The 24,439-nt window shown below is 43.2% G+C and overlaps 2 protein-coding genes across 4 annotated transcripts in view; one reads left to right on the top strand and one right to left on the bottom strand.

Moving 5' to 3' along the window:
* Nucleotides 1–24,439, top strand: part of cdh12.L (cadherin 12, type 2 (N-cadherin 2) L homeolog) — a 579,800-nt gene that overhangs the window by 321,034 nt on the left and 234,327 nt on the right. For 2 of the 3 annotated variants that reach the window (XM_041566243.1, XM_041566242.1), the window contains one exon: nt 15,057–15,134. The gene's annotated coding sequence lies outside the window, so the exon portion shown is untranslated. Of the gene's footprint in view, nt 1–14,131; nt 14,393–15,056; nt 15,135–24,439 lie in introns of those variants that run through there. The other variant, XM_018266856.2, reaches the window with a different exon arrangement.
* On the bottom strand, nt 1,356–7,046 carry LOC108719089. The gene is made up of 2 exons (XM_018267702.2): nt 5,817–7,046; nt 1,356–3,366 (listed from the first exon to the last, which is right to left on the bottom strand). Exons 1-2 carry the CDS (start codon nt 6,907–6,909, stop codon nt 2,396–2,398), a joined length of 2,064 nt encoding a protein of 687 aa, XP_018123191.1. The 5' UTR covers nt 6,910–7,046; the 3' UTR covers nt 1,356–2,395.

Raw genomic sequence — 24,439 nt, 5'->3', positions numbered from 1 at the left:
TAGTCTGCCAGTGGAGAGACTAAACATTAAAAAAGGGTTAGGACAGAGTGAACTGTGGGGAGAATGACTAATATTTCAGTGTCTTTTTTTTTATTTATGAAACTGTAAAAGCAAATAAATTCCTCTAGAGAGCTCACTCAGTACCATCATGCGAACATTGATAAGTTTATTAAAGATGTATACAGTAGCTAATCTTTAATACATTTTTACTTGATTTCTCATACAGTATGAGCTGTGCACCTTATTTGCTTATACACTTTTAAGGGGGATTGGGAGACTCAATTCATTGTAAGAAGAGTGTATAACTATTTGCAGTAGACATATTGGACTTGGATTTTGGCTTAGCTCTTCGGAAGGCTCAGCAAACAACATTTTAAAACTGTTTATAGTATAATCAAAGAGTGGGGAAAATAATATTGTGCTCCTCAGTAAGCTGTTTTGTGTGGTAACGGTGATGTGAAGTGTAACAGGAAAGGAGGAGATAAGTTCTTCATAAAAAGTATGAAGAATAACCATGTTATCAGATATTTTTGGTCAGATCAAACTTAAAAGATTTTGTCCTTCTTGGACATCCATGCTGTTATCGGCGGGAAAATTGCAGTGGTCTATTTCCTCTGGGTTACAATTGTTCGGTATTTATTGAGTTGTTCTAGCTAGGCTTGTGTGTTTATGTAAAACCAATTATAAAAAGAATTGCTATGTCTCTGGAGATAAAAAAAAAAAAATTTTTTATCTCACTTGAAATTTTAGGCACAAATTTTTATTTTTTAAAAAATTTTCACTTTGATAATTCAGACTTCCTTATAATGTACAAATGGCTTCTCACGCTAGTTACTAACTTTTCACTTTTAAGTACAGTATGTATACAAGCTAACCAGTCACAAATAAATCTCTTAAAGGAATTGTTCAGTGTAAAAATAAAAACTGGGTAAATAGATAGGCTGTGCAAAATAAAAAATGTTTCTAATATAGTTAGTTAGCCAAAAATGCAATGTATAAAGGCTAGAGTTATTTGATGTATAACAAGTCAGTCAGAACACTACTTCTTGCTTTTCAACTCTCTTGGTTTACACTGACTGGCTACCAGGCAGTAACCAATCAGAGACTTGAGGGGGGCCACATGGGTCATATCTGTTGCTTTTGAATCTGAGCTGAATGCTGAGGATCAATTACAAACTCACTGAACAGAAATGTACCATGTGGCCCCCCTTCAAGTCGCTGACTAGCTCAAAGTTATAGAGCTGAAAAACAGGAAGTTGGATTCCGGCTGTTTTATTAGACATCTGTTCATGATTTGCGTATCATTCGATTCAGTAATTTTCCCTTTCCCATCAGATATTACACAACACAAGTTATTGGGTGAAAAGGCCGCAGCTTAGTTTATTATACAACAACAGCTTAACTTATTATAACGTTACTCAATACAATATATCACATTATTATGACAAATACATATCATGTTAACATATGTTTTAAACACACATACTAGCCGCTTAAGGCTGCATTAACAATGAACCAATATTAACAACACTTCTCCAGATCACAACACAATCTCCAACCTAAGGCTAAGCTTCCGCCACTTACTTCCTTGCCTATGGTGAACCCTTTTTCCAAGCCTAGCCCCATGCCTATCCAACACCAAACTCACCTTGACAGCACTGCCCCCTTTTTGGTTCCCTATTATGGCAACCCCACTACGCCACTGCGCTGCCTGCATGACCACACTTATGCTGGCCGCGCCACCCCACCAACCAGCTGAAGAGCTCTTTTCACCCCCTCCGCCAAATCCAAATTAAACAAATCCGAACCCACGTCTGACAAGTGAACTCCATCCCTCCTGTACAACCCCGGCATTGCATCTTCAAGATCCTTGTGCCGTACAACTACACCACCAGACCTCCTTACAAAAACACTAACTAATTTGTTTAACTTAACTCGGCTTCGCTCCATTGCAGAATGATCCCTCGCCCATCTCCACACCAACCTAGGGACCATCTCAGACCAAACCAAAACAACTCCTACAAACAAGGAACGAATTTTGTCGATATCCATCTTCATATGACGCACCAAGTCTCTCTGGCTCATGACCCCCATATCATTACCGCCCACATGCAAAACCAGGACATGGGGGTGCGCTTCGCTATTCCGCAATGCCACCAATCTGTCGAACAGACCAGGCCACAGCAATCCAGGAAAACCAAACCATTGAAATTCCACGTGACTTTCCGGAAAACCAAGCTGCTGACTCTTCTTCCGAACTGCAGCTCTCCGTTCCGCCCAACGAATGAAGGAGTGGCCAACGATCCATACTCTCGTAGTCCCACCGTAAACAAATAACACCACAGAAAAAAAACCACATATGTTACGGAAAGTCCAACCCCCCAACCAATAACCATTAAATCAATTCAGGCCTAACGTAACTTTGAAATCGTTTAGATTCCCAACGGCCAATACGCCGCACAACCGCCTCACCTAATCCCAACCGCGCTGCTTCCGTAGCCGCTCCTATACGAAAAGAATGAGAGCCATATTCCATCGGCGCCTTGCCGATCTGTGCCAAACCCCACCGGAACACCTTTACAAACTGAAACCGTGTCAAAGGAGTGCCGTCCATGTGAATCAACAGCGGACCCTCCCTTGAAGGGCTAACTTCCAACCACCATTGCAAGCTAGCGAAGGGGCAGAGTGACGCCCCCTCTAAAGCGTACAATACCACTCTGCGCCCCTTACCTAATTGATCCGTTTTCTTTCGTCTCAGCCATATTCCCACCCAATCAACCCCTAATTCAACATCCGCTTTCTGTAGCCCCCCTAAAACCCGCTTGCTAGGACTCACCAATTCTCCAATCCTGAAAGCTCCAAAAAACGCTAAAAGGAAAGCTAACCGAAACAAGTGAACTTCATACTGAGAAAAACAAATGCCCTCCAAAACCCGCAACAAATCAGTCAACATCGGAACCGACACCGGCCTCCTGGTGTCGCAACGTATGTTCCCCTTTTTTAAACCTCTAACCACCTGTCGCACCACAAAATCTTTAGTCAAGTCCACCCACCCCTTCAGCTTAAACCAAAACGCTAAAGCAGCCCTGCCTTTGTCAATTTGAGCTGCAGACCTACCCGTTTCCGCCATCCAGTACACCCACCACAGCATAAGTTCTCGCCTGCCGTCTGACGAACTCCAACCCTCTGCCCAATCGACCAATTGTTCCCATTCCTTCCAGACCTTACCATATGCGGCCCAAGTCGACGCCGCCACTGAAGACCTCACCAATCTTCTAAGTCGGTTGTCCCGATCCTCCACAGACCCACTGGGAAGGGATATCCTGCCTCGTCCGCTCCCGGAGCCAGCTGCCGAAACCGCTCCCACTGAAAATGAGATAAAGAATCAGCGATGACATTCCTTACCCCCGGAAGGTGCCTCCCCCGGAAGCTAACGTTGATTTGCAAGCAACGCAACACCAGGGCTCTCAAAAGTCGCACCACCTCAGCCGAGGAAGCCGACTGCTTGTTCAGTCCGACACAAAAAGCACTTTCCTATTACTCAGATCGCAACCCCAAATAAACAAGGCCACCACAATAGGAAACAATTCCAGGAAACATAAATTCTTCGTCAAACCCAATTCCACCCACTCCTCCGGCCAACGTTCAGCACACCACTTCCCCTGCAAAAAGGCACCAAAACCAGCGCCCCCCACAGCGTCAGTGAACAACTGCAATTCAGAGCAAGTCGCCTCCGCGTTCTGAAATATCAACCGGCCGTTAAAAGAATCCAGAAACCGACGCCAAATTTCCAAGTCATTGCGAACCTCCTTCGTCAGCCGTACATGGTGGTGGGGGGCCGCCTCCCCCGCTAACAACTTACCGAGCCTCCGACAAAAAACTCTGCCCATCACGATCACCCGGCAAGCAAAATTCAACCTGCCCAAGAGCGACTGAACCTCCTTCACTGTAGCTTTTCTTTTGTTTACCAACCGACACACCCAGCTCCTGAGATCACGGAGCTTATCGGGCGGCAAACGGCATTCCCCCTCCACCGTATCAATTTCCAAGCCGAGAAAACAAAGGCAGGTCGCCGGACCCACCGTTTTTTCCCGTGCCAATGGGACCCCAAAGTCCTCCATCACCTCCTGCAGCACCTCCAACACGTGCGCACATTCATCCGACCCCGCCGGACCGATGCACAAAAAATCATCAAGGTAGTGTACCAGATTCTGGGACTGCGCTCTGCGGCGGACCACCCACTCCAGAAATGAACTAAACTTCTCAAAATAAGCACACGAAATCGAACAGCCCATGGGAAGACAAAGGTCAACATAAAACGAACCGTCAAAAGCACAACCAAGCAAATGATGACAATCGGGATGAATAGGTAGTAAACGGAAGGCCGATTCAATATCCGCCTTGGCCAACCACGCTCCCTGCCCTGCCTTCTTGACTACAGCCAGCGCCTGATCAAAAGACGTGTAAGAAACTGAACAAAGATCTGCATCAATATCATCGTTCACTGACGTGCCTTTCGGGTAGGATAAATGGTGAATCTACCTGAACTTCCCAGGCTCCTTCTTAGGAACCACCCCCAAAGGAGACACCCGTAAGTCCTCCAATGGAGAGGCTGCAAAAGGACCTGCAATTCGACCCCGGTCCACCTCCGTCACAAGTTTATGGTATACAACCTCTGGGTTCTCAGCCACCGATCTAAGGTTCCCATAAACTGCCCCTCGAGGTCTCGGATGGAATGGTATCCGAAACCCCCATTGGAAGCCGTCCCTCAGAAGCTCAGCGTCCCCCTTCCTACCGTACCAGTCTAACCAAGGCCGCATCGCGCCGAGGTTCACTGGGGTCTTCCCCTTTGGAAGCCTCGGCCGGCTTAGGCCCCCCTTTTCCTTTCCTAAAACACCTGGCATAAGCGTGGGCGCCCCCGCAGCCGGAACACTCATGCTTAAAGCGGCATGAGCCTCCCCACTTGCATTGCCCTTCATTGAATTGCCAGCAGTACCCAGGTTTATGGAGCGCCGGGGAGGCTCCCTGCTGCACCCCACCGGCGCCTCGCTGAAAGGGCAACGTTTTCTGTGCCGTCATCAACCGCAGCCATAAGGGCATATCCAGCTGATCCCATGCCATCCCTGGGTTGGCTGCCAACTTCTGACGAAATTGCTCGTCATAACGCCACCAAGCCAAACCACCATACACCCTGTATGCTTCCCAGATCCCGTCTACATAACAAAAAAGGGGGGAACAATGCTCCGGTGTTTTCTCACCAATAATACTGCCAAGAATGCAAAAGGCCCTCAGCCAATTACCAAAGGTTTTAGGGATTTTCCTGTATCTTTTGTTGCGCTCCTCCTCCTTCTTCTTCCCATCCTTTTTCTCATCCTCCTTCAGCTCCACTGCCTCTTCCAAAGGGAGAAGGGAAAAAATTTCCACAAACTCCCCTTTCCAAATCTTCTCCCTAACCTCTTTTTTAACATGAGCACCTAAAGGGCCTGCAAACGCCACGTAAGCCCCTTGCCGAGCCACCTCAGGAATTACCCCCGCAACTAACTGCCCCTCAACACTGCTGACCCCTGGCGCCACAGCACCCTCCCCTGACACTGCAGCCGATGAGGTAGTCTCAGGAGCCGCGCTGACTGAAGCGCCCACTGAGGGTGCATCCCCCCGCTGGGTCACGACCCCGTCACTGTCAAGCCTGCCCTGACTCCAAACCCTAGCCACACCTACCTGGGGCTCCCCCGCCTCCCACCTAGCCAGTAAGTCCTGTAACCCCATAATTAGACCCCGTGTGTCGGCTGTCCCCGTGGCAGAACTTGAAGACTCACCACCCGGCCTGCGGGACGGTCCATCCTGCAGGCCCGATTGTCTAACCGACTCGCTGGACTCCGGGGACCGCGACCTATGTCTGTCCCGACTTCTGCACCGTGCCTCCCGTGATGCCATGCCACTGTGTCCTGTAGTATCCTGCCGACCAACGGACCTAGAGTGGGAGAAAGAGCGAGAGGAACTAGCACGTACTGGAGTGGGTGACCTCCCACCACACCTGTCCCGCCTGTGCCCGTCCCGATGTACGCTGTCCCCTCTGCTCCAACCCCTGCGAGATCTGCTCCTGGACCTAGTGCGACTCCCAGATCTGCTGCGGGGCCCCCCGCGCCGTTCCAAAGGGACCACCCGTCCACGGGAAGTCCCCCTCGGAGACCGCCCCCCGGCAGACTCACAGCCCATGCCGCCCCGCCTGTCCAACGGGCCACCACCACCTCTGTCCCTGTCCACAGCCTCCATCCCCCTGCCTCTCCTAGGGGGGTCATCTCCTCCAACCCGCGGCAACACCAGAGGGGGCGCCACCCGCCGATGCTCCATCCGGGCCCCAGGTGCCGCAGCTGCCCCAGTCCCCCTAGCCACACCAGCACCGGATCCTCCGTCGTCACTCCTACTAGCACCCCCAAACTCCACAGGTGAGGAGCTGCCCGGGACCGGATCCTCCAGACGCGCCGCCACCACCTGGCCCTCATGCGGTGCACAGGCCGTTCGACTCCTCCCCCCACTGCGCAGCCCTTCCCGGGAGCCCGCTACAGCCTTAACCAAGGCACCGGGACCCGCCGCCTTACTCCCCACTTGCCTGCGCACTTGTCCGCTGGAGCCGCTGCCGCCTCTGCCTCGCGCTGCTCCTTGGGCCGACTGCCCCGGCTCCCGAGAGGGACTCCTCCTGCGCCGTCTGCTGCCACTGGGATCCGGCGAAAGGCGATCCGGAGGCCTAGCCCTGCGCCTCGTCGTGCGTGTCGGTCCGCTGCTCACCGGTGTTGGTGCCGGCACGGAGCTCAGCAGCACCAGCAGCTCCCTCCTCAGCTGTTCCCCCTCCTGGCCTGCCAGCGCCGACCGAAGCCCCTGAAGGACGTCGCTCCTCTTCCTCTGTGCCATCCTGCAAACGCTGACTTCCCAATGCTTACAAGGTAGGAATGACTTCCCGCACTTTTCTGCTCCTATTTAATACCTAAGCCCTTCCCCCTTTTCCTATCCCCTATTCTAGGCACTACAATTCCCACAATCCCTTGCCTATACCCCCTGCACACATTCTAACTCCCTCACTCTTCCTCAATCATGTCATTATCCGCTCTATCTGTCCCAGAATCGCTACATAAGGGTTCTCTCCAGCCTTTATATATTTTTGGCTAACTAACTATATTACAAACATTTTTTATTTTGCACAGCCTATCTATTTACCCAGTTTTTATTTTCACACTGAACTATTCCTTTAATGTAATCTGTAAATAGCACCAAACCTAAATGCAAATGTGGCAAAGGATTGCATTTGTGCATTATATATTACATGAAGCATATTGTAAAGTGCTATAATTTTAGTGGGCATAAGTGTCTAAATGATTTATTTAAAGAAGTACAAATTGATCTTGGCATACTGAGATTTCCCTGATGGTTAAGGTAATACTTAATCTCTGAATGTTTTATCCACATTGCAGGGGTAATCTTTGTCTATAACAGCTAATATAATCAATAAAAAGGCTTTGTTTCGTTCTATCGAATCCAGGGCAAGGACATATTTGCCAAAGTTTCTAGGAAAAATTCCTGTTTAATATACATGTTTAATATATTATTTTAAATTCTACACTCTATCATTAGATGTGCTCTACATAAATCCAGAAGAAAATATATTTAGCCAAGACTGATCCCCCATGAGAAGCACTATGCTTTTTTTGCTAGTGTAGCACTTACTTATTTAAATTTTTTGCACTTCTGCGTATTTTTTTTAATTATGATCTTTTAATAAGCTTAAAAACATGAATTAAAACTGTGCAGTTTTTAATGCGAGATACTTAATTTAAAAAAAATGCATTATCACTTGAGGTAGAGTTGTAAATTAATTCTCAGCCTGGAGCCTAATGCAAGAGAGACTTTCAAGCAGCAACAAATCAGTATAATTCTATGCAGCCAGTAAAACATGCGCTTCTACAAATATTACAAAAGTCTTACAACCACTAAACTGTCAGTATCAAGCATTTTAAATACCTGTGTTGCCATTCTGCATGAATCTGTCTATATTTTTCACTTTTGTCAAACGTGGATGTGAAGGACAATGCACATTGAATATGTATCATGCAGAATGTCCACATTCATACATAATTCTCTTTTCTGTGAGCCATAAATTGATGGCAATGCCAGGTATATTGATCTCTGTAGTTTTCACAATACGTTTGCAGCAATCTTCCACTGCTGGTGATGAGAGAAGAAGGAAAGGAAAACAAAAGTACATTGCTGTTAAGGTGTTTTTAGCTTTGCAATAGCATATACAGTTAGGTCCATAAATCTTTGGACAGAGACAACTTTTTCTGATTTTGGTTCTGTACATTACCACAATGAATTGTAAATGAAACAACTCAGATGCAGTTGAACTACAGACTTTCAGCTTTAATTCAGTGGGTTGAAAAAAAAAGATTGCTTAAAAATGTGAGGAACTAAAGCCTTTTTTAACACAGTCACTTCATTTCAGGGGATCAAAAATATTTGGACAAATTAAAAAACTGAAAATAAAATGTTCATTTCTAATACTTGGTTGAAAACCCTTTGCTCGCAATGACAGCCTGAAGTCTTGAACTCATGGACTTCACCAGATTCTGGGTTTCCTCTGCCCATGCCTTTATTGCAGCAGCTTTCAGTTGCTGTTTGTTTGTGGGCCTTTCTATATGAAGTTTAGTTTTCAACAAGTGAAATGCATGCTCAAATGGGTTCAGATCAGATGACTGACTCGGCAATTCAAGAATATTCCACTTCTTTGCTTTAATAAACTCCTGGGTTGATTTGGCTGTATTTTTTGGGTCATTGTCCATGAAACGCCTCCCAATCAATTTGACTGCAGTTAGCTGGATTTGAGCAGACAGTGTCTCTGAACACCTCAGAATTCATTTGGCTGCTTCTATCCTGTGTCACATCATCGATAAATACTAGTGTCCCAGTGCCACTGGCAGCCATGCATGCCCAAGCCATCACACTGCCTCAGCCATGTTTTAAAGATGATGTGATATGCTTTGGATCATGAGCTGTTCCACGCCTTCTCCATACTTTTTTCTTGTCATCATTCTGGTAGAGGTTGATCTTGGTTTCATCTGTCCAAAGAATATACATAGTAACATAGTAACATAGTAAGTAAGGTTGAAAAAAGACACATGTCCATCGAGTTCAACCTTTTTTTTTTTTTTGTTTATTAACTACCTATCTGCCAGTTGATCCAGAGGAAGGCAAAAAACCCATCTGAAGCCTCTCCAATTTGCCTTAGAGGGGGAAAAATTCCTTCCTGACTCCAAAATGGCAATCGGACCAGTCCCTGGATCAACTTGGACTATGAGCTATTTCCCATAACCCTGTATTCCCTTACTTGCTAAAAAGCCATCCAACCCCTTCTTAAAGCTATCTAATGTATCAGCCAGTACAACTGATTCAGGGAGAGAATTCCACATCTTCACAGCTCTCACTGTAAAAAACCCCTTCCGAATATTTAGGCGGAACCTCTTTTCTTCTAATCGGAATGGGTGACCTCGCGTCAGCTGGAAAGACCTACTGGTAAATAAAGCATTAGAGAGATTATTATATGATCCCCTTATATATTTATACATAGTCATCATATCACCCCTTAAGCGCCTCTTCTCCAGCGTGAACATCCCCAATTTGGCCAGTCTTTCCTCATAGCTAAGATTTTCAATACCTTTTACCAGCTTAGTTGCCCTTCTCTGTACCCTCTCTAATACAATAATGTCCTGTTTGAGTGATGGAGACCAAAACTGTACGGCATATTCTAGATGGGGCCTTACAAGTGCTCTATACAGTGGAAGAATGACCCCCTCCTCCCGTGACTCTATGCCCCTTTTAATACAGCTCAAGACCATATTTGCCCTTGATGCTGCTGACTGGCATTGCTTGCTACAGCCAAGTTTATCATCTACAAGGACTCCAAGGTCCTTTTCCATAATGGATTTGCCTAGTGCAGTCCCATTAAGGGTATAAGTGGCTTGGATATTTTTACATCCCAGGTGCATGACTTTACATTTATCAACATTGAATCTCATTTGCCACTTAGCTGCCCAGATTGCCAGTTTGTCAAGATCCTGTTGCAAGGATGCCACATCCTGGATGGAATTAATTGGGCTGGATAATTTTGTGTCATCTGCAAACACTGATACATTACTTACAACACCCTCCCCTAAGTCATTAATGAACAAGTTAAATAAAAGTGGACCCAATACTGAGCCCTGGGGGACCCCACTAAGAACCTTACTCCAAGTAGAGAATGTCCCATTAACAACCACCCTCTGTACCCGATCCTGTAGCCAGTTTCCTATCCATGTGCAAACGACTTCATTAAGCCCAACAAACCTTAGTTTAGAAAGCAGTCGTTTGTGGGGCACAGTATCAAACGCTTTGGCAAAATCCAAATAGATCACATCTACTGCCCCCCCACTATCCAGAATCTTACTTACCATATCATAAAATGCAATCAAATTCGTCTGACATGACCTATCCTTCATAAAGCCATGCTGATTGTTGCTCATAATGCCATTCATTAGGACAAAATTTTGAATGTGATCCCTTAACAAGCCTTCAAATAATTTGCCCACCACAGATGTCAAGCTTACTGGCCTATAATTGCCAGGCTGAGATCGTAATCCCTTTTTAAATATTGGAATAACATCAGCTTTTCTCCAATCCATAGGCACCATACCAGATGACAGTGAATCTGAGAAAATCAGAAATAAGGGCTGGTCTAAAACTGAACTAAGCTCTCTTAGAACCCGGGGGTGTATGCCATCAGGCCCTGGAGCCTTGTTTACATTAATTTGTATTAAAGCTTTTTGAATCATATCCTGAGTCAGCCACTGACTAGATTGAGCTGAACCATTCGTGCAGTTATTAAGTGAGCCTGTGAACCCAGACTCCTCTATTGTATACACTGAAGAAAAGAACTGATTTAACACATTAGCCTTATCTGTATCTGTTACAACCATACTGGTACCATTATTTAATGGAGCAACACTCTCAACCTGCATCTTTTTACTATTAATATATTTAAAAAACATTTTAGGGTTAGTTTTCACCTCCACCGCAATTAACTCTTCATTTCTTTTCTTAGCCTTCCGGATTGCTGATTTACAACATTTATTACAGTGTTTATATTCATTAAATGCAGCTTCTGTCCCTACAGATTTGTAGTTTTTAAATGCCTTTCTCTTCTTTCCCATTAACATCTTTACCTCTGTATTAAGCCACACAGGATGATTCTTAGAGCTTCTACGTTTAGTCCTTAAGGGAATAAATTGAGAACAGTAATGATTTAATATCATTTTAAAGGACAACCATTTCTGTTCTGTGTTTTTAGCTGAAAACCTAATGCCCCAATCAATGCTCTGTAGGGCAGCCCTCAAGGCACTAAAATTAGCTTTGGCAAAATTCATGGTTTTTGTTGCCCCAGTATATTTTTGTTTTTTGCACCAGACATTAAAAGATATAACATTATGGTCACTATTACCCAGGGGTTCAATGACTTGCACATTTGCTATAAGTTCTGGGTCATTTGAGATCACTAAATCAAGAATAGCATTTTTCTGGTAGGCTCCTCAACAACCTGTGCTAAAAAATTGTCGTGCAATAAGTTTATAAACTTGTTCCCATTAACTGATCTAGCAGTACCGTTGCTCCAGTCAATATCTGGGTAATTAAAATCCCCCATTATCATTACTTTACCTAAACTAGCAGCCTTTTCTATTTGCATTAGGAGCTTTGTCTCTTCCTCCTCACTTACATTAGGGGGTCTATAGCATACTCCTACAATTAATTTGCTGGATTCTTTACAATTGGTGAAGAACTCCACCCATACGACTTCTGGCCCCTCATTTTCTAACATAACCTCCTCCTTTATATGAGCTTTTAAATCCTGCCTAACATACAGACATACCCCTCCTCCTTTTCTATTGCCTCTGTCCCTCCGAAACAAAGTATAGCCACTGATATTTACTGCCCAGTCATGCGACTCATTCAGCCATGTTTCGGCCACACCAATCACATCATATTTTCCTTCCATCACCAGCAGCTCCAGCTCTCCCATTTTACCAGTCAGACTTCTTGCATTTGTAAACATACATTTAATACTGGCACCATATTGAACATATGACATGTGGTCCTCCCTATCCTTAACAGTATCCCTAGCCAAATCTCCTCCCCCATTTTCCCTTTCTTTGCCCACTATCTCATCTAACCTGTCTACCACTGAATCTTTTACTGAACCCTCCCCCCCCACACCTAGTTTAAAATCTCCTCCAACCCTCTAGCCATCTTCTCTCCCAAAACAGCTGCCCCATCTGGAATGTTTTTCCAGAACTGTTTTAGATGTTTTTTAGCAAAGTCCAATCTAGCCTTTCTATTCTTAATGCTTATGAGTGGCTTGCACCTTGCAGTGCACCCTCTGCATTTACTTTCATTACTTCTCTTTATGGTAGACTTGGATATCAATATGCCTACCTCCTGGAGAGTGTTGTTCACTTGTTTGGTTGTTGTGAAGTGGTTTCTCTTCACCATGGAAATGATTCTGCAATCATCCACGACTGTCTTCCGTGGACATCCAGGTCTTTTTGCGTTGCTGAGTGCTTTCTTTCTCAGGATGTACCAAACTGTAGATTTTCTGTTTTTACAGCTTAAGGATGGCTTGTTTCACCTGCATGGAGAGCTCCTTTGACTGCATGTTGTCTGTTCACAGCAACATCTTCCACATAAAAGCACCCTCCCGTCAAATTAACTCTAGGGCTTTTATCTGCTTCATTAATAATGACATAATGAAAGAATTGCCCACACCTGCCCATGAAATAGCCTTTGAGTCAATTGAACAATTGATTTTATTAACAGCCCTTGAAATTAAGTGATTGTGTTTAAAAAAAGGCTTTAGTTACTCACATTTTTATGCAATCTTTTTGTTCAACCCACTGAATTAAATCTAATAGTCTGCTGTTCAACTGCATCTGAGTTGTTTCAATTAAACTTCAGATCCAAAATTAGAAAAAAAAAGTTGTCTCTGTCCAAATATTTATGGACCTAACTGTACATTGCCATACACTGTTAGAGAATCGTCTTTCCTCTATGTTGCAACTGCTTTGTCATAGAAAAAAGCTCCCATGTTGTTAATATCTTACAAACATCCCGGTGACTTCTCCATCAATATCATACCATATGCTCAATCCATAAATTCTCCAAATCCAAATAAAAAATAGGCATTAGAATTTTAGGGGGTTATTTACTAAACTCGGAATGCAAAAATCATGAAAATTTTTGATTTTTTTATTATAAAATCAGACTTTTAATAAATGACAATTTTTTTGGAATTTATTAAACCCTGAGGATGAAAAAGTTTAAATCTGAAAATCTGGTATCTCAGACCTGTCGAGGTTGCATATAAGTCAATGGGAGAAGTCCCAATGATTTTTTGATGTGCACTGGGTTTCGTGCAATACCTCAAAATTTATGTTGTTTTCAGGTGAAAATTCTGAAAAAATCGTGAAATTCATAATAATTGGATGAAAAAATCTGAAAAATTGTGAAAATCAGATTTTTACCCGCAAAGCATATTTTCAGAAAAAAGTAATAGTACATAAGCGTAAAAAACCCGAGCGGATTTGAGAGTTTGTTGGTGATTAGGTTCCAAAGTGTGAAAACAGAATTGCATATTGTGTAAGTGCTCCAAAGAAGTAACATTTTAGTTTAGGTTGAAGTTGAATTGAATAAGTTAAATTTTTTTTATCAACAGAAACTATGTAAAATGGAGAAAATGCCATTGGTGTTCTTCCTTCACCAGAGGTAAAGAGCAGATTGAAAGAGGGGACATGAATGACCATGGTAGAAACAGGTTATGTGAAGAAGCAGTGGTTTAGAGAAGAATGAAATAGAAGTTCTGAAAAGTATGAAAATAGAGGTACAGAGATACAGTAAGGTAGATATGACTGAAGGGCTTTGGAAATTAAGATTTTGCTGCATAGTTTGCAACCATGATAATAAAAACATCATTAAAATGTTCTTTGTATTGCATGTCACACAAGATACTCGTTTAATTGTTTTTAGTGTTTTTTAATGGTTTTATTCATTATATTTGTTTTGTTACAGAACATTTCAACACATTGATATTTTGAAATGGATTAGAATGCTGCTTTCTGAGAATCATGCCTTATTTCTTGGTTATGTCAGCTAAATATAAAACTATGAAATGCATTATCTGATATGGAATTTATGAAACCATAAAAGCTTTGTTGGCACGGAGCATGGACTCTTTGGAGCTGTCAGTTATGATGGGGTTCTCAGACTCTTTCTCCTAGTAATACATTCTCCATTCTGAAAGGAAGTCTTTAAAACTGGAAAGGTGAGAAGTCTTAGGAACAAAATTACTTTTCTAAGTTAAAATGACAATGTACTATACTTCAGAAGCCTTTTCTCACCCATAATGTTCCATAAAAAGTAGCATGTCACAAATTATAGTGTAAAACAACATTATGATCAGATGTTATACTGGAAACAGAGACTACATAAGAAGAATGAACATGCAGATTAACAGGTTTTTGCTTACATGTTTGTTATAGTAGCAATTGTGAGATATACTTTTGCATTTCTAGCTAGCTATTTGAATTATGTTGCAATGACCGTTTCTTCAACAATGTTGTATGTTTATTTTTATTAATGGTTAAACACTGATGCTAGATAGTTTTTGTTAATTAAAATGAGCACAAATAACAACGGTCAAATAATCTGTTTTTAAGTGGTGCAAGGCTGGATTAGAAAATATGTCATCAATTTAATTTATACCCTTCTGTATACATAACATTCCATCTGCTCTCTAATTTAGAATATGTTTGACTGAAGCCATATTAGGCATCTGTTGGAAAACAGTGTTGAGATCATCAATAAAAATATTAACACTTTTAAGTCTAAATCCACCAGAGCACTTTGTTTCATGTAATAATTATTATAAACTTAAAATACACATTTTGTGGCTGAAATGGAAATGTTCTCTTTTCTCTCTTTTTCAGGATATGCATTTGCTGTTAATTTTCTTAAACTGTTGAAGCTGTTGGAAAATTAGATCTGCACCTTCATTTTGAAATTATGTAAGTGTTTTAACAATCTGAATTTTTGGGGATTAGGATACTACAAGTCACTTATGTTACACCTAGTCTAGTAACCCACAGCAAATTAAATGTTTGCTTTCAAATTGCTAGATCCAAAAATAAATATGCCATATCCACACAGAGGATACACTTTTGGTGCCCTCCTCGGGTAAAAATATTTTTTTTTACCCCAAGTAATGAGTAATTATATTTTTTTATATTAAGGGTAGTGATGGGCGAATTTATTCGCCAGGCGCGAATTCGCGAAACGCCCGCGAAAATTCGCGGCAAAAATTCGCCGGCGTCAAAAAAAAATTTTCCCCAAAAACGGGCGCCGGCGTCAAAAACGGGCGCCGGCGTCAAAAACGGGCGCCGGCGTCAAAAACGAGACGCCGGCGCCGTTTCGCGAATTTTTTGCCGTTTCGCGAATTTCACGCAAAATTCGCGAATTTTTCGGCAAAGCGAAACGGCGCAAATTCGCCCATCACTAATTAAGGGTTGTCAGTGAGAAAATGGGAACCATGTTTAGCTTTTCTAAAAAGGAAGAAATATTCCCCTATTTAAGGTGTACACATTTTAAAAGAGGGATGCACCGAATCCACTATTTTGGATTCGGCCGAACCTCCAAATCCTTCGCGAAAGATTTGGCCGAATACCAAACCGAAAAGCATTTTTTACTTTCTTATTTTCTGACAAAAAGTCACACAATTTCCCTTCCCACTCCTAATTTGCATATGCAAATTAGGATTCAGATTCGGCCGGGCAGAAGGATTTGGCTGAATCTGAATCCTGCTAAAAAAGGCTGAATCCTGGCCGAATCCTGAACCGAATCCTGGATTCGGTGCATCCCTATTTTAATATAAAGTGTCTATAAAGTGAAGGGCATTCACTCTAGGCAGTGTGTACACTGGAGCAAGCTTATACTTCTAAGAACCTAAAACATCTGTCCATTAAATTATAATGGAAATACCAATAATGAATAGAAAACAACATGAACATAGAGGATAGGGGAGAAGAGGTAGAACTGGGTTGAACTATATGATATGAACTGCAGTAATGGAAATGTTTACATAATTAGTTTACATAGATTCAATGTGTATTTTTTGAAAAGCAGACAGTATAATCCTGTTATTTAGATGATATTTCCTTTCTTAAAGTAAAAAGAGTTGGTAATGAATGTCAAGAGTGAGTTTATTGTCATTTCATCCATATACGTTTGTACAGTACACATGAAACAACGTTCCTCTAGGATCATGGTGCTACACACAACATAGATGTACCAGACAACAGACAAAAAGTGCAAGTGCAAAAATATGCAACTGCCGCAAGACAGGACAGCATAGTGCAGGGACAGGGTACTGTATCCAATGGCTATTCATCCAATGGCGTACAGTGCCTGTGCAATGCTGTGGCACATAGTAAGGTCAGATGGTGTGTGTGTGGGAGAGATCAGTCCGGTCCCTGAGTATTCAGGAGCTTTATGGTTAGGGGGAAGAAACTGTTACACAGTCTGGTAGTGAGGGCCCTAATGATTCAGTAACTTTTTCCAGATGGCAGGAGTGTGAACAGTGAGTGTGAGGGGTGTGTTGGATCAGCCAAAATGCTGGTGGCTTTACAGATGCAGCGAGTGGTTTAAATGTCCGTGATGGAAGGAAGAGAGACACCTATGATCTTCTCTGCTGTCTTCTCTATCTCTGCTGTAGGGTCTTGTGCTCCATGACAGTGCAGTTCCCAGCACAGACAATGATACAGCTGCTCAGGATGCTCTCTATAGTCCATCTGTAGAAGGTTTTGAGTATGGATGGTGGGAGATGGGATTTCCTCAGCTTGTGCAGGAAGTAGAGGTGCTGTTGGGCTTTCTTGGCTAAGTAGCTGGTGTTGTGGGACCACGTGACGTTCTCTGCCAGGTGGACACCAAGGAATTTGGTGCTTTTGACGATCTCCACATTAGAGCCGTCGATGTACAGTGGCAGGTGGTCACTCCTAGTCTTCCTAATTTCAAGAACCATCTCCTTTGTTTTGTCTACATTGAGAGACAGGTTGTTGGCACTGCACCAGTCTGTTAACCTCTGCACCTCCTCTCTGCATGGTGACTCGTCATTATTGCTGAGGAGACCCACCATGGTCGCGTCATTAGCAAACTTTATGTTGTGAGTTGTGCTGTGCGTGGCTGCACAGTCATGCGTCAGCAGAGTAAACAGTAGAAGACTAAGCACACATCCTTCAGGGGCTCAGTGTGGTGGTTCTGGAGATGATGTTTCCAATTCTGACTGACTGAGGTCTGTTGGTCAGGAAGTCCAGAACCCAACTGCAGAGGGAGGTGTTCAGTTCAAGCAGGCTCAGTTTTTCTATCAGAGGAATGATAGTGTTGAATGCTGAACTGAAATCTATGAACAGCATTCGAACATACAGTAGGTGTCTTTTTTGTCCAGATGAGACAGGGCCAGATGGAGGGTAGTGGCTATTTTATCGTCTGTTGAGCGATTTTGGCGGTATGCGAACTGTAAGTGGTCCAGTGCTGGTTGCAGCAGGGTTTTGATGTGTTTCTTGACAAGCTTCTCAAAACACTTCATGATGATGGGGGTGAGTGCCACAGGACGGTAGTCATTGAGGCAGGACACTCATGACTTCTTCGGCACAGGGACAATGGTGGTGGATTTGAAGCACTTCAGGACATGTTAAAGATGTCAGTGAAAACATCTGCCAGCTGATCTGCACATTCTCTTAGCACTCTGCCAGGGATATTGTCTGGTCCTGCAGCCTTCCGGCGCTTTACTCTTTCCAGAGTCATCCTCACGTCAGCCACCGTCAAACGCAGTGCCTGGTCACTAGGCAGAGTGATGGTCTTTCTCATTCCTGTGTTGTTCTGTGCTTCAAACCATGCATAGAAGTCGTTCAGTGTATCTGCAACTGAGGCGTCACTGTCACAGGCAAATGGTGTTGACCTGTAGTTTGTGATAGCCTGGATGCCCTACCACATGCACCGTGTGTCGCCATTCTTCTGGAAGAAGCTGTGTATTCTCTGAGTGTATGCACGCTTAGCTACTCTGATGGCAGGGGAAAGTTTGGCTCTCACTGTTCTCAGGGCAATTTCGTCACCTTTCCTGAAAGCAGATTCTCAGGCCCTCAGTAGCACACATACCTCTCCAGTGAACCACGGCTTCTGGTTGAGGCGTGTAGTGATGTACTTGGAGACAGTGACATCATCAATGCACTTTGTGATGTAGCTGATTACAGATGACGTATACTCATCCAAGTTGATGTAGTCGCTGTAGGTTGCAGCCTCCCTAAACATGTTCCAGTGAGTGCATGCAAAACAGTCCTGAAGAGCAGTCTTCTGAATATGTAGTACAGGTATGGGACCTGTTATCCAGAATGCTCGGGCCCTGGGGTTCCCCCCAGGATTTCTATCATTTGAATTTTCATACCTTAAGTCTGCAGAAAATCATGTAAACATTAAATAAATCCAATAGGCTGGTTTTGATTCCAATGAGGATCAATTATATCTTAGTTGGGATCAAGTACAAGCTACTGTTTTATTATTACAGAGAAAAAGGATTTTTTAAAAAAAATTTGGATTATTTCATTATAATGGAGTCTATGGGAGATGGCCAATCCGTAATTCAGAACTTTTTGGATAACTGGTTTCTGGATAACGGATCCCATACCTGTACATGTGTTTCCAAGTTTAAAGTTACAATGCAGGAAAAGGTTTTCCCAATTAGTGATTAACCAGGCAACATTCTGGCATATAAAGAATTGTTATTAATTATTAACCAGTTGATAGAGGGAAGTTTTTAAATTACTTTAGAGAAAGAAATGGCCTGCAAGCCTGTATAACATACAGTATATACCTGTGGAAGCTTTTATTAGGAAATATGTAGCACAGTAATTTTGTAGCATAATTTATTTCTGGATGGTGGTTGTGGTCATGGATTGTTAAATTATATATGTGTAATATATATATACATATATTATTGGATTAACATAAAATATGCAGTTTGCATTATAACCAAATTAAATAGATGCATAAATTTGGGCACCCCAACAGCGATATTACATCATCATCATTTATTTATATAGCGCTGTCAAGATACGCAGTGCTTTACTGCAGTTATAGCAAACAGGGAATAAATGGTGGATAACAGACAAGGATTACAGAGTACAATAGGGTTAGAAGGACCTAGAGATTAGAGTTTACAAAGTAAAAGGTTAGGGTACAATTGAGACATTAGGATTGTATAAACACTTTGTCATTTTTGATACAGCAATGATTAAGAAAGGTACATAGAATAGGCCTCTTTAAACAGATGGGTCTTTAAGGAGCGCTTGAAAGTTTGGAAGGAAGGGGAAAGTCTGACAGCTTGTGGCAGAGAGTTCCAGAGAAAAGCAGAAGCCCGAGAGAAGTCTTGTAGACGAGAATGGGCAGAAGTGACCAGAGGAGAAGTGAGGCGAAGATCAGAAGCAGAGCGTAGGTTTCGTGAAGGAGTGTATTTGGAGATTAGAGATGAAATATAGGGAGGGGTTTCATTATTAAGGGCCTTGAATGTGAGTGTAAGTAATTTGAATTTTATTCTAGAAGAGATTGGGAGCCAGTGAAGGGACATACATATGGGAGCAGCTGATGTTGAGCGGCGAGCTAGATGAATGAGTCTAGCGGCCGCGTTTAGAACAGATTGGAGTTGTGAAAGGTGACTTGTTTGAATACCTGTGAGGAGTAAGTTGCAGTAATCAAGGCGGGAGATGATGAGAGACTGAATCAATGTTTTAGTTGATTCTGAGCTGAGATAGGGTCGTATTCGAGCAATGTTGCGGAATACGGCAAGATTTTGCAAGTGTTTGAATGTGTGGTGAAAAAGACAGATGAGAGTCTAAGATGACTCCTAGGCAGCGTGCCTGTGTGGTGGAATGAAAGGTGGTGTTGTTTACGGTGAGTGATATCTGAGGGACAGGGGAAGATCTTGGAGGAAATATAATGAGTTCTGTTTTAGAAAGGTTCAGTTTCAGGTGGCGCTTAGTGATGGGCGAATTTATTCGCCAGGCGCAAATTTGCGGCGAATTTGTGCGATTCGCCGCCAGTGAATAAATTCGCGAAAATTCGCGGAAAAAAATCGCCGTCGTCAATTTTTTTTTTTCGAAAAAATGGTTGCCGGCGTCAAAAACGGGCGCCGGCGTCGAAAAAACTGGCGCCGTTTCGCGAATTTTTTCGCGATTTTTTTTGCGCAAATTCGCCCATCACTAGTGGCGCTGTGACATCCAGGAGGAGACAGCAGAGAGACAGTCTGTGACTTGGGAAAGGACAGAATTAGAAAGATCAGGAGTAGACAAGTAGAGTTGGTTGTCATCAGCATAAAGATGATACTGAAGTCCAAATGACTGAATGAGTTTTCCTAGTGAAGTTGTATAGAGCGAGAACAGCAGGGGGCCAAGAACAGAGCCTTGAGGAACTCCAACAGAGAGTAGGAAAGTAGTAGAAGTAGAGTTAGAGAAGGAAACTTTAAAGGAACGGTCAGACAGATAAGATGTAAACCATGAAAGAGCAGTGTCACAAATGCCGGATGAGTGTAGAATGTCTAGGAGGAGTGTGTGGTCAACTGTGTCAAAGGCTGCAGAGAGATCTAGAAGGATTAGAATGGAATAATGACCTTTAGACTTTGCCAATAGAAGACCATTGGTTACTTTGGTGAGTGCAGTTTCAGTTGAGTGTGATGGGCGGAAGCCAGATTGCAAGGGGTCGAGGAGGGAGTTGTGAGTGAGATGCTGGATCAGGCGTTTGTAAACAAGCCTTTCTAGTAATTTGGATGCGAATGGAAGAAGGGAGACCGGTCGATAGTTAGTGGGAGAGCTGGGATCAAGGGAAGGTTTTTTGAGGATAGGAGTGATTAGTGCTTGTTTGTATAATGATGGAAAGGTACCAGTAGAGAGTGAAAGATTAAATAGGTGGGTAAGTGCATGAGAGAGTGTATCAGAGATTGGGTGGAGAAGGCGAGAGGGTATGGGGTCAAGGGAGCAGGTGGTGGGTTTTGAGCTGGCTAGAAGTTTGCTAACTTCATCTAGAGTTGCAGGGGTGAAGGAGTGCAAAGTAGATGTGAGTGGACTGCACGTTGGTCTGAGATTGTTGTCAGACGGTATGCTCAGCCTAATGAGATCGATTTTTTCATTAAAGAAATTAGCAAGGTCTTGGGCGGTAACATTGATAGGTGGAGGAGGTGGAGGAGGGCATAGGAGTGAGTTAAATGTGGCAAACAGCTGCTGTGGTTTGGAGGACATAGTAGATATTAGATAAGAGAAGTATTGTTCTTTGGCTAATGATAGAGCTCGGTTATAGCAGGAGAGCATGAATTTGAAGTGGATGAAGTCAGGATCAGTTCGTGACTTTCTCCACCGTCGCTCAGCTGATCTACTACATCTTCTGAGGTACCGTGTTACACTAGTGTGCCAAGGTTGGGGTTTAGCTGGCCGGCTGTGTCGGGTGGTAGAAGGTGCAAGGGAGTCGAGTGCTGTTGAAAGGGCATCGTTGTAGAGAGAAGCTGCCATATTGGAACAGGAGAGAGTATTAATATGAGATATGGATTGTGCTGATACTGTTGATAATTGTTGTGGTTCAAAGGCATTAAGGTTTCTGTACGTGTGGGTAGAGAGAGATGGTTGTGAAGGTGCAGGTGAAAGCAGTATCTGAAAGGAGATTAGATGATGGTCAGACAGAGGGTAGGGAGAGTTAATTAAGTTGGATGGGCAGCATGAGTGGCAGAATATAAGGTCAAGAGCATGACCCTCGATGTGGGTAGGTGAGTCGATCCACTGAGAGAGACCAAAAGAAGCTGTTAGAGAGAGAAGTTTAGAGGTGGCAGCAGAAGCAAAGTTGTCAATGGGGATGTTGAAGTCCCCTAAAATGAGAGCAGGTGTCTCACTGGAGAGAAAGTATGGAAGCCAGGCAGCAAAGTGATCCAAGAAGGTGGAGTAGGGACCTGGGGGGCGATATATGACAGCAACACGCAAAGAGATTGGAGAAAACAAACATATGCTGTGGACTTCAAAAGAAGTGAAGGAGAGAGAAGTTGGTGTAGTTAGATTTTGAAACCTACATTTGGGGGAGAGAAGAAATCCCACCCCACCGCCATGACGGCCATCCGGTCTAGGAGTGTGAGTAAGTGAGAAGCCTCCATAGCAGAGGGCAGCAGGTGAAGCGGTGTCTGAGGGGGAGAGCCATGTTTCAGTGATTGCAAGAAGGTGAAGGGATTTAGCTATAAAGAGGTCATGGACTGCTGTTAGTTTATTGCAGATTGACCGCGCATCAATAGTTGATCCTCCTTTTGCAAATGTAACAGCCTCTAGACACCTCCTATAGCCTTTGATGAGTGTCTAGATTCTGGATGGCAGTATTTTTGACCATTCGTCCATACAAAATCTCTCCAGCTCTCTCCAATATAGCATATATTGTAGACAAAAAGATATGCAGCTCTTTTTATTATGATAGATAATATAAATAAATCAATAAATGTTAGTGATAATAGTAATAGCAAGGCATTAATGTTTTTTTGGGTATTCGGATTTCCTGTATTGCATGATAAAAAATGTCTAGAAATATTAGTATCCTTTTTATTCTAATATCTGAAATGTGCTCCCAAATACTTTCATTTAAACAGCATGAGGTTTGCCATACATACTGTGGTCCCCATTTTTTTAAATGTAAAATTTTCTTAATCTTAACAACAGCAAATACAAACAGACAAAATACAATACAGTGTCTGGTAGAATGGCATTTGATTGATGTTGAGTCAGGCACAGGCTTATAAAGGCAGGAGAATACTATCGCTTAAAGTTACAATTGTCAATATAATTGCATACATGTGGCTGTATTTAGTGGTGAAAAGCAGGTTACACCAGGTTAAAAAGGATAGGATACATGTCCAGAGAGTCCTGACCACACCAGTGCCCCAGATCTTATTAAACTTATTGTGTGCACCCCTTATTTTGTAGGTTACTTTAATAAGGGGAACAGCTCCATCCACCAATTTATTCCAGAATGTCATGGAGGGGAGTGCCCCTCCCACCCATTGCATGCTTTTTTAGCATAGAACATGAGCATATGTAATCGGACTCTAGCCACATTGGTAGGTAGTACCTCATCTGTTATCCCTAGCAAACAGACTACTGGGTTCACTATCTGTGGGGTGCCAAATTCATTCACTAGGATCTCAATTGTTTTAGACCAGAATTCCTGTATGGGGGACAGGACCAGGTCATATGGATAAAATTGGCCCCAGGAGATTTGGATCATGGGCAGAAGTCATCCTGCCTCCTACCAAATTTCTTCAACTTGAGGTGGTTATATAATGTTAGTTTGCTGGAGGGATTTGTACAGTAACGTAACTAGAGGGGGTGGGTCCTGGAGCGGGACGTGCCCCCTTCCGTACGCCTTTTTCTGCCACTGGAGTCAGTGGCACGTGAGCTGCCGGGGGCCCTGAGGGGGTGCCCTGGCCCAATTGCACCCCCTGCTCCCCCAGTAGTTACACCACTGAATTTGTACTATATTTTATTGAGATTAGAAAGTTATAAGCATTGTCTGTGGCTTCCTCCGATTGTTCATTCTTGAGTCCTGGAATGGCCTGCGTCCACAGGTGGGTCCTCAGTCAAAGGATAGTTTGGCTGTTCCTATAATCTTTATAATAAGTCTAGATAGGAGTTTAGTTGGGAATGGAGAATAGAGAGCATCCTCTAGGGCTACTGTAGCCACTGTAGGTGTAAAATTATGGAACTGCGCATGAAAGCCATGCCTGAGTTAGTGATATTTATAAAGTTGCACCTGTTGGCCAAGTTTTTAAAGCCCAGCTGTGGCCAGTAAAAAAAATCTTGCAGTTTTTGTAGGTGGAGAAGGAGCAAGTTGACCCAAAGTGGGAGGTCAGAATTTTCGAAGCCACAGTCCATTCTTTGTGCAAATCAATTGGGTGTCCAGTAGTGTGGCCATATCTGAGTGGTGCCTGTAGGAAAAGGTGCCAAGGCCTTCTATTGAATGGAGAATGGATGCTTGGAGTGTTGGGATTGTAGGAGTTAGGAAAAAGGCAACGATGTATATAGAAGGGCCAGGTCCCCTTTTTCAATTGTTACCATTAGTCTTTCGCAGGAAATGTGAGGGGTGCTGATGAATGGAGATATGATTCTATTTAATTTTTTAAAAGAAGAGTTGAGGGATAGTGAACTGAGTGTTGTGGAATATATAAAGAGGAGCTTGGGCGTGTATATCATCGTAATCTCGTTAAACCAGATAGAGAAGAAGAAACCAAAGTTCCAACTAGCTGCACTCA

Source organism: Xenopus laevis, chromosome 6L (assembly GCF_017654675.1).
Source record: "Xenopus laevis strain J_2021 chromosome 6L, Xenopus_laevis_v10.1, whole genome shotgun sequence".
Classification (NCBI taxonomy): domain Eukaryota; kingdom Metazoa; phylum Chordata; class Amphibia; order Anura; family Pipidae; genus Xenopus; species Xenopus laevis.
The sequence above is the reverse complement of the archived record's forward strand: the minus strand, read 5'-3'. Positions and strand labels throughout refer to the sequence as shown.